Here is a 19,235-nt window from a genome sequence, read left to right on the forward strand (position 1 = left end):
TTTCATCTTATTTTTAATAATTTCTTTAAGATAACTAACATTGATTTTTATATTTTAATTCATAAGACATCATACGATATAATAATAATAAAATTATTCATATTTATTTAAGTAGGCTGATCTCATAGGTTTAAAAAAAATTATATGGCATCTGGGGGTGCAGTTACTGTGCATAGATTATTATGAACCCTTGGATCAAATTCTAGACATCAATTGTTATTACTCAATACTCAATACTCATCACTCAATAGTCAATACTCAATACTGGATTAAAAATATGATCCAACGACTTATGTATGCTTATGCATGGTGCATAAGTAAATCCTTATGTATATTAGCCAAAGCCTGGCTGACATGTGGTATAATTTTTTAACTAAATAGGCTTATAAAAAATTCTAAACCTTTTCTATTTATATAAAAAGTATGGTCTAGTCTAGACCTATGTAGAGTATATTTTCACCCCTATTCACATTATGTGAATAGTAAATGATTATCAATTATTTTTTACTTTGAATTTATGATTTTGTATGTTATTATTATCACTTTTCTATCATTAGGGTTTTCAAGAAGCAGTTTTTGCATTGTGTCCGAGTCCTTAAAATATCTGACATTTCTGAATAAAGATGTTTTAATGTCTGATACATGTCAATATTCGACATTAATATGAGATTGACATATGTAATAAGATTCGACTTATTTATTTTTTAAAATTATTATCTATGGCAGTGTATATATCTTATATTAGTAGGGCATTATAATTTAAAACATACTTTGTAAATTAAAACATCTAATTCAATTAAAACACACATACTTAAGCATGAGGTGCAATTGCAAACTTCATCCATGCACCAAACTCAAACAAAAAGATGCTTCTTGTTATCCAAAGAAAAAAAGTTAAACCTTCACGTGAACAACCATTCCTACCTCAAAATATCTATCCTTTCAACACAACATGTTGAAGCAATTCAATAGCACCAAAAAATATCCACTCCTCCCTCTATTATAAAACAGAACCAAATTCACCACATAAACACACACAACACAAACAACCCTATCACAAACAAAATGAAGATGTTTCTCACTATCTCCTTCTTCATTTTCTCTCTTCTTTCCCACTCCCATGCATCAGTAGTAGATTTCTGTGTAGCAGATTACAATTTACCAAACGGCCCGGCCGGATATTCTTGCAAAACACCCAAAAAAGTAACCGCTGATGACTTCGTCTTCCACGGCCTAGCCACAAGTGGAAACACCACAAACATTATCAAAGCCGCCGTTACACCTGCATTCGACGCACAATTTCCCGGTGTAAACGGCCTTGGAATCTCCATTGCGCGTCTAGACTTAGCTGGAGGTGGAGTCATTCCACTTCACACTCACCCGGGTGCTTCGGAGATATTGGTTGTTGTTCAAGGAACAATCTGTGCTGGTTTTGTTTCCTCAGACAATACTGTTTACCTTGAAACACTTTACAAAGGTGATGTTATGGTTTTCCCTCAAGGGTTGTTGCATTTCCAAATTAACAGTGGCGGTTCTAATGCACTTGCTTTTGTTAGCTTTAGTAGCGCTAATCCTGGTTTACAGATATTGGATTTCGCTTTGTTTAAGAGTGATTTTCCTACTGAGCTTATTACTCAAACTACTTTCCTTGATGCTGTTGTGGTGAAGAAGCTTAAAGGTGTTCTTGGAGGTAGTGGTTAAAAAAATGCATGTTGATGTTCTTGAAAGAGTGCGGATTAAGGGTTAGTGTGTTGTGTTTCAATTGTTGTTGGATTTGTTTCGTTGAGTCAAGTTTTTTGTTTGAAGGAATGTAACTTTAGAAATTTGAGACAAGAAATGAATAAATTGTATGTGTATTTTCTTGAATATTTGATTTTTTTGTGTGCGCGACTCATTATAGTGTTTACATCGTACTAAAGGTATAATAATATAATTGTGCTTCTAATATACTCCCTCCGTCTTATAATAAGTGTCTCATTTGCACTTTTTTCATGTCTCAAAATAAATGTCTCTTTAGAAAACCAATGCAACATTTATTCATTTTTTCCACTACTATACCCCTATTTATTCACTTTCACATTTTTCAACTACTCTACTACCTATAAAAAATAAGGGTACTTTAGTAAATGATATTAACTTTATCATTAAAACAACCACATCCAATCATTTTCTTAAGAACCGTGCAAAATTCAAATAGGACACTTATTATGTGACGGAGGGAGTAATAGAGAAACGTTATCTGTACACTCAAAGTGACACATACACCGTTTAATGATACGGTTTTCTTTTTTCAAATATTTAATATTTATTTTTTATTTGGCCTGAGACACAAACAATCACATGCACATGTGTAATATGATACGGTGTACTTCTATGGTGTAAAATTTTGGCGTACACATAGCAGCCCTCAATATAATAATATCCATTTTATTTTAGTTTAGTTAAGATTTTATTTCGGTTGAAATAGGGATTTTATTTTCGACGGATGGACGAAGAAATATAGAGTATAATGGAAAGTGCGTTAATCTGTACTTTTTTAAACATACCTATAATACACATTTTGTAAAACACAACCAAATAACACATTTGTGAAACAAAATTATATATATAAGATTTTTAGTTGGTCAGGGTGGTAAATAGTCCTTTTAAAGGAACTCAGTCTTTTTTTTCGAGAGTTTTTATTCTTTAGGAGGCAGGGTAAAATCAATGGGAGGTTTTCAAGGACATGACATGTCGTGATATGGACCATTCGAAAGGTCTGAAATGAGATTGTGTTTTCTGGTTCGACAACCAATGTGAAAGAAGTGGAGGAGATGAGTACTTTTTGGTTTGAAAATAGTTTTTGGACAAATCAAGGGGAGACTCTTGCACTTTCATGGATTGGCTTCAGAACTATATTATTTGGATTAACCAATAATAAATCGAGATATCAGTCATATTGAAAGAATTGTGTTTGTTTTCTTTTTTCTTAGCGGTTGTTCATCCAATGTGCTTGAGTTCTACGTTGTCTATCCTTTGGCGTGGTGATTCTTTGAGGGATTATCTCTTGGAGTTTTTGGAGTTTTTATGTGGCTTGTAGGTTTTTGTAATGTTTCATTATTTGTGTTTTTGTGTTTTTGCTTTATTTTTCTTTTCTTTTATAGCTTTTGGTAATCCTTGTATTAGTTGTTTTTCTTTAGACTCGATTGGGATCTTCCATTTTTTAATATTATTTTGCCAATAAAAAAACAAAATACATTATTTATACCAAAACTAAAATGACACGCATATTCTTTTTTACAATAAAATTAAAATATACAGATGATTAATCAAACAACAACCAAGAGAAATTGGTGTGCTTGTAAATAAAAAACTATAGGAAGCAAGCAATCCTACATGAACAGACGTCATTCAAGTCTTCTTGTGTGAATGGTGTCAGGTCGTTAAACACCTATAATTTGAACAAAATGTAAACTAGGATAACACAACAACAACATTAAACGTTCAATCTCCACAACAATAAAAACATTAAACATTTTACTAACTAACTAACAACAACATTAACTTTACTTACAATAAAAAAAGCAAACTTATACATTTTACTTTATAACTAACATAAATAAGTTACATGTGTATATAATAAGTGATTACCTCTCTCCACGGAGACAATATTCAATATGTGCTTCATCACATAATATCCACACTCGTATCCATGGGCGGTTCTAGCATACGGCCAGCTTGGGCAATTGCCCAGGCTCGGTTCGGCCCAATTTTTTTTAGTGTCCATATATAAAAATAAAAAAATAAAATTAAGGGTTAGATATGTTTTTTTCTATAAATAAATGAGTTAAATATGTTGTTGGTCCCTATAAATTATCAATTTTAGCTTTTAGTCCTTATAAAAAAATATTGATTTTTAGTCCCTATAAAATTACTTTTGCTCGCAGTTTTAGTCCCTCTACAGGGACTAAAACTGCGTACAAAAATAATTTTATAGGAACTAGAAGTCAATATTTTTTTTATAGGGATTAAGAGTCATTATTGATAATTTTTTAGGGACTAAAAACATATTTAACCCTAAATAAATTAACATTCAATTTTAATCCTTAAAAAATTTTCCTACAATGAATGATCATTTTAAAGTTTTTTCTTAAAATTTTTTTCTTCAATGAATGATTCTTTTAAAGTTTTTATGCATGGAATTTTAGTCTATTTTGAAATTTTAAAAAGTGTTTAATTACCCTTTAATTTTTAAATAATTTTTTTATGCATGTTTAAAATACTGTAAAATATTCAAACTTTGGAATTTTTTAAAATGAGAAGAATTAAATATGAATTTTTCAAATTTTAAAAGATAATGATAAAGTACTTAAAATTTCGACTTAGAAATTAAATTTAAAATTTTTTTCAATACATTTTTTAAAACGTTCTAAACATGTCTGTAAAATAATCACTCAAAAATACACATTAGTTTAACAATAAGGACTAAAAATATGCCATTTGCTTTTATAGGGACCAAAAACTAAATTTTGGTATTTTATAGGACCAAAAACTTATTTAACCCTAAAACTAAAAAAGATCTTTTTCAAACTGAAATTGGTTTACAAACTTATTGAGTTAGCTTTGATATTGTCAGTGTCGACTATATCCGTTGAAAGAGCTTTTTCAGCAATGAAGATTATCAAGTCTAAATTGCACAATAAAATCAACGATGTGTGGTTTAATAACTTGATGGTATGTTGCACTGAGCAAAAGATATTCAAGTCACTTGATGATATTGATATTATTCAAACATTCACCGCAAAAAAGTCTCGAAAAAGACATTTGCCTCATGATTTTATTTTACATACTATTGTAAGATTATATTTCAATGTGAATTTGCGGTCTTTAAAATTTTGCCCAGGTTTTATAATTTTGCTGGCTCCGCCATTGCTCGTATCCTTTTGGTTGTGGCCTTGTCTACATATAAATTTTATAAGTGATTAATACATACAAAAAGTACAAGTATTAAATTTGCGAAATTAAAAGAATGTCACAAATAATACCACTTTACGGAAAATAAATTTAGACTTTCTATTTGTAAAACCATATCACATATTGTATCCGTTCACAATTTTACATGTTGAAAAAAATTAAACATAAATAAAAAATATTCAAACGTAAAGGGAACATTTTAGTATTGCAAATAATACCAATTACACACTAATTATATCTTTTATCTTTGAATTAAGTTGTTTGCCTAACGAACATAGCATAATTATGATATTCTGTTGAGGACAAATAATAATTAATTATCAATAACCACTGCATGAACATCCAAAATAATTAATAATGGATACTAAATTGAATGCTAAATAAGTAAAAATACAAATTCATATAAACTTACAAATTGATAAACGATACTATGTAGTAATAGCTTTTATGTTTACTTAACTAATTTTGTATGAAAGTTTGGATCTCCATTGAGTGACTCCCTAAACATTGAATATTGTAAGGGTGCAAGGATCCATACACATTTTATTTCTTTCTTTCAATAAAAAGTTGGTGCATGTGCCTAAATATTAAAATAAAAGTCAAATTTTGATGTGAGTCTTCACATTAAAAGTATTAGAGAAGAGTGAATATAAATTGACATCACCCTAAAAGATGCACTTTCATGCACTATAATTGTAGTATGGATATGTCAAGATAATTAATACACATTGTTGGATAAGTGACTCCAAACACAAGAGTGAAGAATGAATTATGGTATTCAAATTTTGCGATTGATTTAAAAGTTTGAATGCTTAAGTAGTAAATTGTGTTTGTATTTTTAAGATTCTAGTAAAAAATAGTAAAGTAAAAACCATAAATTAAAAAGATAAGAGTTAGACATATGACACCATAGAGTTATCCAAGTTCAGTCGAACTTGGCCTACTCTTGTCTCTAAGAGATCTTCTTGATATTTGACTATAATATTTAGCTTTTACAGGTTATGTCCATGAACCTTTGATACAAGCGAATCCCGAGATTTTACACCGGATTATCTCCAACCAAAAGTATGCTTTTCCAAGACCTGAACTCACGAATCGAGTATAGATTTTACAGGCTTTGCGCATAAGATTTTAGAGCAAAAATATGAGAATTATACTTTTATTTAATTTTGATCACTTCAACAAATACATAATTCTCGAAAACTCGCAGATTTTTCAATAATTAGTAATTAAACTATTGTATATTACACAAGATGTGTCTTATACAATATTTCAATTATGATCGGATTCTAACAACACTAGTTACACATAAATAATCACCACTAAAGCTCGATTAGGTTCCAATTCTAACAAAACCTAACCTTACTCAATAATTGCTACCAATTGAATAAATAGTAAACTATGCTAAGAATTAAAAAACCTAAGCATTCAATATCTTACGAAAATTAAATGCAAGAGTAAATGAGAGAGACATGACACCAAGATTTATAGTGTTTCACTGTTAGTCCTCACTTTTCCTAATGAATTCTTCAATGGTTTCCCATTGGAACCTATTTTGTTCATTTTTATTTTGACAAATATTACAAGAGTTCATACAATCACTTATCCACAATAATGCTGAGAAAAATAAAATTTCTATATGGATCTTGATTTGTATACAGCGTAATGCCAAACTATTTTACATAATCTTTACTTGATCCACGCTTCTTGAATCTCCCCGGATCACCAATCTTCTCTAAGTCTTTGTGTGTAAAAATCAACCCTTTATACTACTGATTCCATGAGCGATGAGTTGTCTAAATACTTGAAAAGAATCCACCTTGTCTCTAGACTTCCGCATGATCACTACCATGGTAATCTAGAGAGAAGAACCTCCTTATTTTCACTGGAATTTATCAGCAACCTCAATCTTGCAAGCTACCTATAAATCTTTACCCAATCTTTAATAACAATTAGTCTCAAGACAAAGTATCCTTCAATCAATTACAAATCTCTCATGATCAACATTTGAAATCAAAGCTAGAGGTTGAAGATGAAAGAAATTTGATTCTAAGGGTTTTTGAACTTTTAAAAGTGACAAGGTGTTGATTTCACAAAAATCACAATGAAAAATGTTTTTCTCTTAGGATTTGTTTCATGAAAAATGATGACAAAATGATTTTATATGTGCTTGATATTAAGCACAAAAATGGATGAAAAATTTTTGTTAGATTCGAGTCAAGTGCACTTCATGATTTGAATCAAATGAGCAAGTAGTGTGAAGCAAAATCTCATAAAGAATGTGACTCATTTTCCTGTGATTAGGTTGTGATTCGAGTCACAGGTTCATGATTCAAATAATTTGTTAAGCCAGATTTAAATCGTATAAGTCAGTGGCTACCAGAAAGTTTATCATTCGAGTCATGCACAAACTATGATTCGAATCACAGAGTAGCATGACTCAAATCAGGTATAATCTGTTATTCGAATCATAGACACCAAAATTTTCCTATTTTGCCTATGTTTTTCTTAATTTGAGTCATGGATTGTGAGTGATTCGAATCTCAAAAGAAATCTCAATTTTTAAAGTTTTTCAAAATAGTTTGAGATTCCACTTCCCACATAACCTGAATTGATATCACATATGGTTCTTATTTCATTAACTCGGTAAATTGACTCAAACCATCATGATTAAATCTCAAATATAACAGTTGATTTATGCATGCTAAAATGAATAAACGAATCGATTCAAACTTGATTCAGAGTGGTGCAATCATGAAGGAGACTCCATAAACGATAATAAACAAAATTGATAAGATAACCAACAAAATAAATGTATTGGGGGTGCCCTTTGTCATACCCCAATTTTTGACACTAAGATCATACCTCATTTGCATTTCAATCGTCAATCAAGATCACAATCTTGAGGTTTCCTTTTGCGCTCACTTCGTCTCTAAGGGGAACCATCAAGCATCCATATTTGTTTAATTTGTTTTATACTAACCAAAATCAAAAAAATATGCATTTTTTCTTTTATTTGTGTTTTACAGGTAAGAGATCGAGCAAGAACCAAAGCAGTTCAAAAAGAAAAAATTTGGAAATTTTCACTATGGAAATCGATTTACCCACAGGGGAAATCGATTTCCCTGGACGAAATTTGAAAAAAAAAAGGGAAATATGACATCATTTTGGCACCAATCACATCTCCTTGATTATTCATTGTCATTACCAATATCCCACCTCATCACCATAATTAATTCTTTCATTAACCTCATTTTAACCTCAATTTACCAATTAAATTCAAATTAATCTCCAAGAGACAATTACCAATTTGCCACTACCCTCGCTTCCAATTCTATAAATAGAGGCCTCTCCCTCTTCATTTCATAAGCTTTTGAGAGCCAAAACAACTCTTGCAAATTCTCTTCTCATCCTCTCTCAAATCACTCAAAGCTCTTCTTCCATAAAAAGTTAGTGAGATTCACATTGAATCTCACTAATCTTTGAGCTAAACCTCCAGCCAAACACTCTTTCTTCATATATTTTGGTAGATCAAAGCATTTGGTGGTTGTTCTTGAAGTTTGTTCTAAGTGTGTGCAAGAATTGGTAAATCTCTAGATCCATATCCACTCTTCAAGATGTGATCCTTTATTGATTATGTGTGCTATTTGATGGTGATTTGATGGAAATTTCGTGCACAATGGTATCCAAGATCATAAGGTGTTTGTTGATATGTTTAACCAAGGTTTTGTGCCTTGGAATGTTGTTTTTTTGAAAACTGTGTGCAAGAAATCGATTTCCTCAGAGGGTAAATCGATTTCCAGTGTTGTTTTTGCACTAGATTTTGAAAACTGCATGCAGGAAATCAATTTCCCCATGTGGTAAATCGATTTCCTAAAGCCAGAATGTGTTTTTTTCCTTTTTAAACTTTTTTTTGGTTCTAACTCTTCTCCTACTTCATTCTTTTGATATTTTCTTTGAATTACAAGTTTAGAGGTCTAATTCCTCTTCAAAGTCAATGGACTTAGGGCATTGATCCTAATATGTAATATTAAGTGATTGAACTTGAAGATGGAAGGAACCTTGAATGTGATTCCATCTTTTATTTCTTTTTATTTTGGTCGATGAAAGTCTTCGATATCATTGGAATTCTTTTGGATTCTTGATGAAGATGAGATCGCTACCTATTTTCTTTTCGTGCGGTATTGCTTTTGGAGAACGATCTATATATCGTTTCTCTCGCATGCATTAGCACAAAAATTATTGACTGGCCTCGGTGTAGGGTAACTTCTATATAAGTTACTTGGCGATCTGCTTAACATAGCGCAACATTCATTGTCCCGAATAAAAAAAAAGATCAAATATGGCAGATATTGTATGTGGTTGGTTTAAGACTTATGGAAGTTTATCGCGTAGTCGCTTTGATTCTATCAATCTTCTTATGAACTTCCATTGAATTTAAACCCGAGATCATCATTCACTCACCATCGATCTTTGTTCCAAAATCGATGATATACTTGACAAGTTTCAAGATGGTCATCTTGCTAACATTTCCAAAATCGATGATATACTTGACAAGTTTCAAGATGGTCATCTTGCTAACAATTAACAATTGACTTTAATTTCCGCACTTTATTATATTGTTTTTTATACTTGACAAGTTTCAAGATGGTCATCTTGTAACTTTTGGTAAAAGACATTGTTTCACCAAGGGTTGCTACCTTGTGAAACAATACCAATGTGACTTATAAATAATTCATTCTGAATTAAAAAAATACATCACAAAAAACCGAAAATCCTCTTAAATAATTCCATAGCACTCTTCGTTGCATTCGAGTTTTCGCCGGTCTTGCGCAAACTCGAGAAGGTTGAATTATCCTGGATATTCCTTCGTAGAAACTCTAAGACAAATTGAGAGTGCTTAAAATACTATAAGGAAAGTGTTTCTTACACGGTTCTAGCCTCGATTCCATTTGACTTGAATTGATTTTTCTAACAGTGTCAGTGTTATGCTCTGGTCTTGTAAAACTGGGGGACGTCTATTTTAGAATCGTTTGATAGATTATTTTCCTATGTTGGAATCATGTTTTGTGGTTTTAAATCGGTGAATTTTGATGTGAATCCCGATTATTTTATGTTATTCAGTTTTGAAGTATTTTCCTCTATGTTAACATAATTACTGAATAATATGTTTTGATGCTTTCCCTTAATGCATGACATGGTTATTGTTTTAAATATTATGAAGTTGTAATACTCTTTTTATGTTTACTCTGAATTTTATTTGATATTCTGCAGGATTTTAGAAGGGTGTTACAATAGTGGAAAATGATAAAGCCACTAAAATAACAAATGCTACTGCAGAATGATAAAGCCACTGAAAAGTTACTAATGATATTTAAAAAGAATTCGTTTCGGCCCTTTGAAGTGATTTTAGGTTGAACTTTTTTTAAGTAACTAAAACTGAAGCTTTTTACAGAATGTGAAATCTATGGGTACGAGCACTAACCGAAGTTGCTTTAAGGATGTGACTATTGAAGATGAAACAAAAAACACCAGTGTTTCTCAAGATTACCTGAAAAAGATTGGAGATCTCAAGGAAGATTCCATATCACTAGACTTGACTCATGAAACAAGTGAATTACCAGTTTATATTGATAGGCGGGACCTTGATGAATTAATTTCTGGTATTAAATGGATCTCCACATCTATGGTGCTCGTATGGCATTTGTATCTCTAAGAATGTCAGTGAACTATTTGGGTTTATTATCCAAATAGGACACTAATTACCTCTAAAGAGTATGGTGCTATTAAATCCTACATACAAGATAACTTATTAAATCATTCATTTATGTATCTTTTAACTTTATATTTATAACTTATTTATGCCGCAATTTATTTTATCAGAACTTTAACAGGATATCAATTATTAAGAGGTGTTGAGAATAAGATGCCTAATTGGAAGATTGTCAAGGTAATTGCAAGTTTTTCACAATCAAAATGAGAATGAATTCTTAGTGATCCTTGCTTTTAGCTATATGGCTTAAGTAAGGAGATTACATAAAATATACTAACAATGCTTAACGTTTTAAATATGTTTTGTACCTTATATGTAGGCACATCACCAAGATAATGGGTGGGCGTGTGGATATTATGTAATGAAGAACATGCTAGATATTGTTGATACTTCTATTGTTGAAAGATTCGATGAGATAGTATAATTTAAAATATTTTCGTATTGCATGTATTTATTGAAAAGCATGTAAATTATTGTTTTAATATGTAGTTGTTTAATTTATTATATGTTGAACTTGTAGATATTTACAGATACGTCACCATATGAAAAAGAGACAATCGACCATATTCGAAAAATTTGAGCTCAAAGTTTTTTGCAAATGGTTGAAAATCAAAAGGTTGAAGAGCAAAATCTACAAGACCAAAAGCAAATGGTTGAAGAGGATAATGACATAGAAATGTTGCCAAAACAAAAGCCAAAGAAGAAGAAAACTTATATACGAAGAAAGTGACATGAAATATTATGAGTTGGTTTGTTGTTAATATTATGACTTCTTAGTACAAAAATATGATTTTGTATATTTTTTTGGTAAATATGAAAAATATTATGACTTAGTACATGAAATATGATTTTTATGTGTATGATTTTATATTATATGAAATATTATAACTTCTTAATGCATGAAATATGATAACTAAAATAGGGTGTAATGTAGCATATGAAATATGATGTAAATAGAATTAAATATAATATAATTTATCCATTCATAAATGGTGTATTTACATTCGATATTTATTAAAATATGGTGTAAATATATTCTTAATTACACTCGATTTTTATTAAAATAGGGTGTAACGTAGAACGTATATACACCCGATTTTTATTAAAATAGGGTGTAATAAAAAACATATTTACATCTGATTTTTATTAAAATAAGGTATAATAAAGAACATATTTACACCCGTTTTTAAACGGATGTATATTCGTTAGATATTTCTCCGATAGATATACACCCGTTTTTTATTTAAAATAATGGACGTAAATTAATTTCTTTTTTACTAATGGCTTGAGATATTTTAGAAAACATATATCAGAATAACATCTAGATTCTATGACATTTATTTTTCAAAAACAAAAACATGATCATGCATGAATTACCCTATGGGTCTGTTTGGTTCAAATGAGGGGGAGGGGAGGGATTTTAATGGAGGGAAGGGAAGGGGAGGGGAGGGGAGGGATTTTTTGTAATTATATATATGTTTGGTTCAAACGAGGGGAGAGGAGGGGAGGGGAGGAATTTCGTTTAAAAATATGTTTGGTTCAAGAGGGGAGGGGAGGGATTTTAATAATAATTTACAATTTTATCCTTGTAATTTTATATAAGTGATATATTATTCAATTGTAAAAATTTCATAAATATTTTCTTGGAAATAATATTTGTATAACTGAGTGATTAAAAAGTCATAACTTATAACATAATATTAAAAAAATTGAGTGCACTTGATTCGTATTATAACTCTCCACACAAAATAAACTATGCGTTGATAACAACTCCTGAATACATAAAATAAATTATAATAAAAAGCAAAAAAAACTATAGTAGTTATAATTTTTATTAAATAAAAAAATAAAAAATAATTTGAAGGTGAAGAATAATTATAATAAGTTGATGGAAGGCTTGGAAGCAATAGAGAAAAAATTACAAAAAGAAAAATAGGAAAATGAAAGAAAATAATATTTTTAAAATAATAAAATAAAATTGAGGATATTTTAGTAAATATATTAATTTAATTAATATTAAAACTCAGATCCCTTCCCCTCCCCTCCGAATCCCCCGATTCGGTGGAATGCAAAAAGTGTCATTTGGAGGGATTTTGCTCCCCTCCCCTCCCCTCCTCTCTCCTCCTAAAAATTGAACCAAACACATTTCATTTTAAATATTCCCTCCCCTCCCCTCCCCTCGCTTTACCTCGAACCAAACACACCTAAAAGATAAGAACTAATAGGGATTCAAAGAAATATATCAATATACAATTAAATTCTCCCTTTTAATACTATTAGTTGGCACCAAGCTGTGAATGATAGGATGACAGATAAATCCTTAAATGTAATTCATAATCATATTATTCAATCTTATCCAAAACATAAAATTTTCTAAATTCAGAAATTAGAAAAGTTCCTTAATTGACCAACAAATATGCCACAAATTTATTTTTTATTAAAACAATCTAAATAGATTGTACACCAAAGGAAGCAATGGGAAAAATGTTCGACCGTTATGGAAATCTTTTTTAGTGAGGAATCTTTTATATTTGGTATTGTTAATTATGTTTCTTTTTTATATTTCTAAATAATCTTTGTCAAAACAAGAAATAATCAACTACTAGTATTTTACTACTATTAAATTATTTATGTTTTTTTTGAAAATTTATAAGGGACTTTCTAGAAAAAAATAGTTATATAAAATTATCTACTTCTATTTCAATAATAAATTGAAAATATTTCTTACCAAAAATATAGTTATTTTTTTAATATAAAAATATTTTAATTTAACTATGCATACTTTAAAATACACAAATAGTAGAGATTGAGTTGTATACCTTGATAATATAAAATAACTTTAAATAAATATTAAATAAATATCAATTTTTAAATAATTAAAATTATTATTTTCAAAATTACTTACACAAATTACTAAAAAATATTTAATTTAACCTTTATGCATATATTTACTATTGATATACACAAATTATATTCCAATTTTTTAACTATTGATTTGATAGCCAACACTAATAAATAATTACAATTATTAAAAGATGAATTTGGTGATCATGATTCAAAGCCTGATTACCAAATCATTAAAATTTAGAACCGAAACAAATTTTATTTTAAACATTACTACCTAATTTATTATTAAAAACGTCCACTTAGTTGGCAAAATATGTAATAATTATTTGTCAAAGAATCTTTTAAAACTCTTCAAATAAAAGGTATTTATGATTAAGCCACGGCGCACTACTAGTTTGGTGGCTAGTAGAGTTGTCAAAATGGACTCGGTCTATCAGGTCGGTCCATAAGCCACAAAATTTAGTGTGGATCGGACTACAAAATATCTTTAAAAAATACGATTTTGTCTTTTTTGGCCAGTCTTTCGGGTCTATATTTTTTATGGACTGGGCCGGATCAGATCAAGCGGACTTCTGGATGATCTATTAAAAAAATTATTTTTATAAATTTTGGGGGGGGGGGGGGGTTTGGATTAAAACAATCCTAAAACTTTCTTTAAAATAAAAGTACACATTTTTATTAACTATTTTTAGTCTTTCTTATTAAATTCAGCATCAATCACTACTGAATCAATTAGTAATTAATATTACTTATATTTTTATAATAAAATCAATTATTTTAAAGATTAATTTATAATATTATTATTAGATAAAAATAAAAAATTATTATATTATGCAATTTGATTGAATTATATATATAAATCAAATCTATTATTATATTTACATTCATGTCAGTGTTTTAAAAATCGGACCGGACCGGCCGGTCGGATCGGTCGAACCGGGAACCGGTCAGATAACCGGTCTAGTTCAATAGTTGGATCGGGAATGTCATTGAACCGGTGTGAATCAGTCAAAACCGGTGTAAACCGCTAAAACCGACGGTTTTTGTGAACCCGTGGTTTAAATGCATTTTTTTATTTTTAATTTTTTTTTAATTTTAAAAAATTAAAATAATGTCATTTTGACTATTTTAATTAAAATTAAAATAAAAAATAAAAAAATGGTTGTAGATGCGATTGATTTTGTTACAGATAATTTTGATATTGAAGAAGGAGATCCCAACATTGAAACAATTTTTCTTTTATTGAAATTAAATTTAGTAGACAATGAAATTATTTTGTTAAAAATTATTCAATTAAATTAAGCTACGATTAAACTTTTGTTTATATTTTATAATTATGTACTATTTGATTGTGTGTGATGCCTATGTGTAAAATTTGAATTTAAATTATGAACTTGTGAATTTTTTTACTATACGATGTTTTCAAAAAATTTAATTACTAGTTATATTTTGTAGGGACTGAATCATGCGGTTCGATAGATTTTATACCTATATAATTTTGTTATAACGACTGGTCTATTCAACCGAGTTATCCGGTTTAACCCGGTTTAATCATGCGGTTCGACCAGTGACCCAGTGGTTCGACCAATAAATCAGTGACCCAGTACCCTCACCGGTTTGATGTCCGGTTCGGTTTTTAAAACACTGATTCATGTAACAATAAAAATTCATAATTTTAAAAAAGAATAAAAACTATAAAAAAAAGTTAGAAATTGATAAAATGAATGAAGAGTATCCAGGGAGAGCAAGAGAAGCTAATTATGTTTCTTTTTTATATTTCCAGTTTATTGTTAATATAAAAAAAAATAATCTTTGTCAAAAAAGAAATAGTCAACTACTTTATTATTATTATTAAATGATTTATCATTTTTTGAAAATTTTTAAGGGACTTTTTAGAAAAATTAGTTATATAAAATTATCTACTTATTTTTTAATAAAAAATTAAAAATATTTCTTACCAAAAACATTGTTATTTTTTTAATAAAAAATATTTTAATATTTTAATTTAACTATGCATACTTTAAAATACACAGTAGAGATTGGGTTGTATACCTTGATAATATAAAATAACTTTAAATAAATGTTAAATATTATTTAAATATATAAAATTGTTAAATTGTAATTCCTTGTGTCGAAGCAGGTTGTTGCTCGAACACAAGGTGTGTCGAATAAATCTATCAAAGTGTGAAAACAGTTTGTTACACACAGATTTGATTGGATTTGATTTAGGGCTTTTATGTTTTGGGATTTGACTTAGGGAGAAAGCAAACCTAAAACTATAAATAGAGGAAGTAACCCCTATTTTGAAATAACTTGTATTTACAGAAGTTGCAGTTTCAAGTGAATAACAGAATTTCCACAGTTTGTGGGCAGAGAGAAACTCTGCAGAAAATACTTTTTCTTCTCTTTTAATTTCTGCAAACCCTAATCCTACTTTTGTTCTTATTTTCTTCATTTTCATCTTCAACGATAAGGAATTACTTAAAGGTTTGAGAGTCTAATTCCAACATCTGGTATCTAGAGCTCCAGTTAATCGATTCAAGGCAAGAAGAATGGCGATGGCAATGAATCATCCGAATAGACATTTTCCAGCAACACTACCAATTCTGAAAGGAGATAACTATGAGAATTGGTGCAAGCACATGAAAGTTGTATTCTGTTGTCAAGATCTTTGGGATCCTGTAAAAGAAGGGATAGAACCGCTTGCAGAAACTGCGAAGGAGGAACAAAAGGCTGCACATAAAGAATTGAAGAAGAAAGATTATAAAGCTCTCTTTATAATCCATCAATGTCTGAGTCTAGATAATTTTGAAAAGGTTAGTGATATAGAATCTTCAAAAGAAGCTTGGGAGATTCTTGAAAAATCTTTTGGAGGTGCAGAAAAGGTGAAAGAGGTGAGGTTACAAACTCACAAGAGAACATATGAATTGCTTCAGATGGAAGATAGTGAAAGCATAACAGATTTCTTCACTAGGGTTACAAAACTAGTGAATCAAATCAAGATATGTGGAGAAGTATTAACAACAAGAGCTGATGTTTCAAAGATCTTTAGGTCGTTGTCCCCTAAGTTCGACCATGTAGTGGTAGCCATAGAGGAATCGAAAGATTTGTCGAAATTAACAAAAGAAGAGCTTCAAGTGACGCTTGAATCTCATGAACAAAGAATGGCTGAAAGAGCTGCAGGCAAGTCGAAGAGCGATGTGGCTTTGTAGGCTCAGTCAGCAAAAGAAAAGAAAGGCAAAGGAAGTTGGACTGGAAATAAAGGTAGAGGTGGCTACAACAATTCGACTAGTCGAAATCAGCAAGTAGGAAGCTGGTCGAGTCAGAGAAAACCTTCATACCAAGGCAACCAAAAAGGTGGTGCTCAGGTAGAGGAAGAGGTGGTGGTTGAAAGCCTGACAAGAGTCCCATTCAGTGTTTTAATTGTCAGAAGTATGGTCACTATTCGACAGCTTGTCCAGAAAAGAATGAGAGTCAAGAAAGTGATGCAAAATTTGCAAAACATGAAGAAGAAGAAGAAGAGATGTTGTTGATGGTCGCAACAAGAGATGAAGATAAATTCAAGGACCAGTGGTACTTGGATTCAGGATGCTCATCACACATGTCTGGAAGGAAATACTGGTTTGTCAATATAAAGCCCTCAACGAAGAACATGGTGAAATTTGCAAATGACAATACCCTAGCAGCTGAAGGTATTGGTGATGTTATGATTACGAGGAGAGATGGAAAAAGGTCAGTAATTTCCAATGTGTTGTATATATCGGGCATGAAGAGAAACTTGCTCAACATTTGGGCAGTTAGTCGAAAAGAACTACAGGGTGTTGATCGAAGACGAAATGATGATAGTTGTTGATACAAGTGGGACGTTGATCTTGAAGGTCCCTATGTCTCAAAATAGAACCTTCAAGATTGAACTCAATGTGATAGAGCATGAGTGTATTGCAACTGCAGATAACAGAGATAAATGGATATGGCACTATCGACTAGGCCATCTCAACTTCAATGACATCAGAGAGTTGAAAAGAAGAAATATGGTTTCAGGGTTACCAGAAATCGACATTCCAAGAGAAGTGTGTGAAGAATGTGTGCAGGCAAAGCAACACAAGAACAGCTTCAGCAAGGATGCAGGGAGCAAGTCGAAGGCAATCCTTGATGTCATATGCTCTGATGTATGTGGACCAATCCAGGTGGATTCGAATGGAGGTAACAAATACTTTGTTACATTCATATATGATTTTAGTCGAAAACTATGGACTTACCTGATCAAGAAGAAAAGTGAAGTAATCGGAGTATTTGCCAAGTTCAAATCTATGGTCGAAAGACAAAGTGGTCGAAAGCTCAAGGTTTTGAGAACTGATGGTGGTGGAGAATATGTGTCGAAAGACTTCGACATGTTATGTGAGAAAGAAGAGATTATGCATGAGGTGGTACCACCCTACACTCCACAACAGAATGGGACTGTAGAAAGGAAGAATCGAACCATGATGAATATGATGAGAAGTATGTTGAAAGGCAAGCATCTACCTAAAGAATTTTGGGGAGAAGCAGTGTCGACTGCAACATACATTCTGAACAGATGTCCAACGAAGAAGCTAGAAGCAAATACTCCAGAAGAATGTTGGTATGGAGTGAAGCCTGCTTGAGTCATCTGAAGGTATTTGGATCTATAACACATAAACATGTGCCAGATCAGTTAAGAAGAAAACTTGATGACAAGTCGAGTCAAATGATCCTTATAGGATATCATTCGACTGGAGGATACAAGTTGTTCGACCCAGTGAACAAGCAAGTAGTGATCAACAGGGATGTGGTCATAGATGAGCTTAAAGAATGGGATTGGACTGAAAATGTCAAGAAGGATTCAGTGAAATTTTTTTATGACGAACCAGCTACTGAAGTCGAAAGAGAAGAAGTTCGACAAGAAGAAGTCAGAGGTGACGCAGGCCCAAGCAGACCTCAGAGAGCAAGACACGTGCCTGCAAGGTTGCAAGAATGTGTGATTACATCAGATGATGTAGTCAATGATGAAGGTGAGCTAGTACATTACGCTTTCTACGCAGACATCGAACCTGTCAATGCAGCTGAGGCATTAAAGGATTCGAAGTGGTTGAAAGCTATGAATGAAGAATTGAAGTCCATCGAAGACAATAATACTTGGTCACTTTTCGAATTACCTCAAGGCAAGAAGGCAATTGATGTGAAGTGGGTATACAAGGTGAAGTGTAATCCCAAAGGTGAAGTGACTCGACACAAGGCAAGGCTTGTGGCGAAAGGATTTCTTCAGAAGGAAGGAATTGACTTTGATGAGGTTTTTGCACATGTTTCCAAGATTGAAACGATTAGGTTGGTTGTTGGCCTGGCGAACATGAACAATTGACACATGTGTTAGATGGACGTTAAATGTGCATTCCTGAATGAACCCTTAGACGAAGAAGTCTATGTTGCACAACCAGTTGGGTTTTTGAAACATAGCAAAGAGAGAAAAGTGTACAGGCTACATAAAGCCCTGTATGGATTGAAGCAAGCTCCAAGAACTTGGAATAAGAAGATCGATAGCTTCCTAAGGGAGAAAGAATTTGCGAAGTGCACAACTGAACATGGGATATATGTAAGAAGAAGCAAGAGTGAATTGCTTATACTATGTCTCTATGTCGATGACTTC

General features: G+C 31.2%; 1 protein-coding gene across 1 annotated transcript; it reads left to right on the forward strand.

Annotated features, from left to right (window-relative positions):
* The first annotated feature begins 1,010 nt into the window (after positions 1-1,010).
* On the forward strand, positions 1,011-1,866 carry LOC131640427 (auxin-binding protein ABP19a-like). The gene has a single exon (XM_058910823.1). It carries the CDS (start codon positions 1,066-1,068, stop codon positions 1,699-1,701), a length of 636 nt encoding a protein of 211 aa, XP_058766806.1. The 5' UTR covers positions 1,011-1,065; the 3' UTR covers positions 1,702-1,866.
* The last annotated feature ends 17,369 nt before the right edge of the window (positions 1,867-19,235 follow it).

The sequence above is a fragment of the Vicia villosa genome, unplaced genomic scaffold, assembly GCF_029867415.1.
Source record: "Vicia villosa cultivar HV-30 ecotype Madison, WI unplaced genomic scaffold, Vvil1.0 ctg.003122F_1_1, whole genome shotgun sequence".
NCBI classification, from domain to species: domain Eukaryota; kingdom Viridiplantae; phylum Streptophyta; class Magnoliopsida; order Fabales; family Fabaceae; genus Vicia; species Vicia villosa.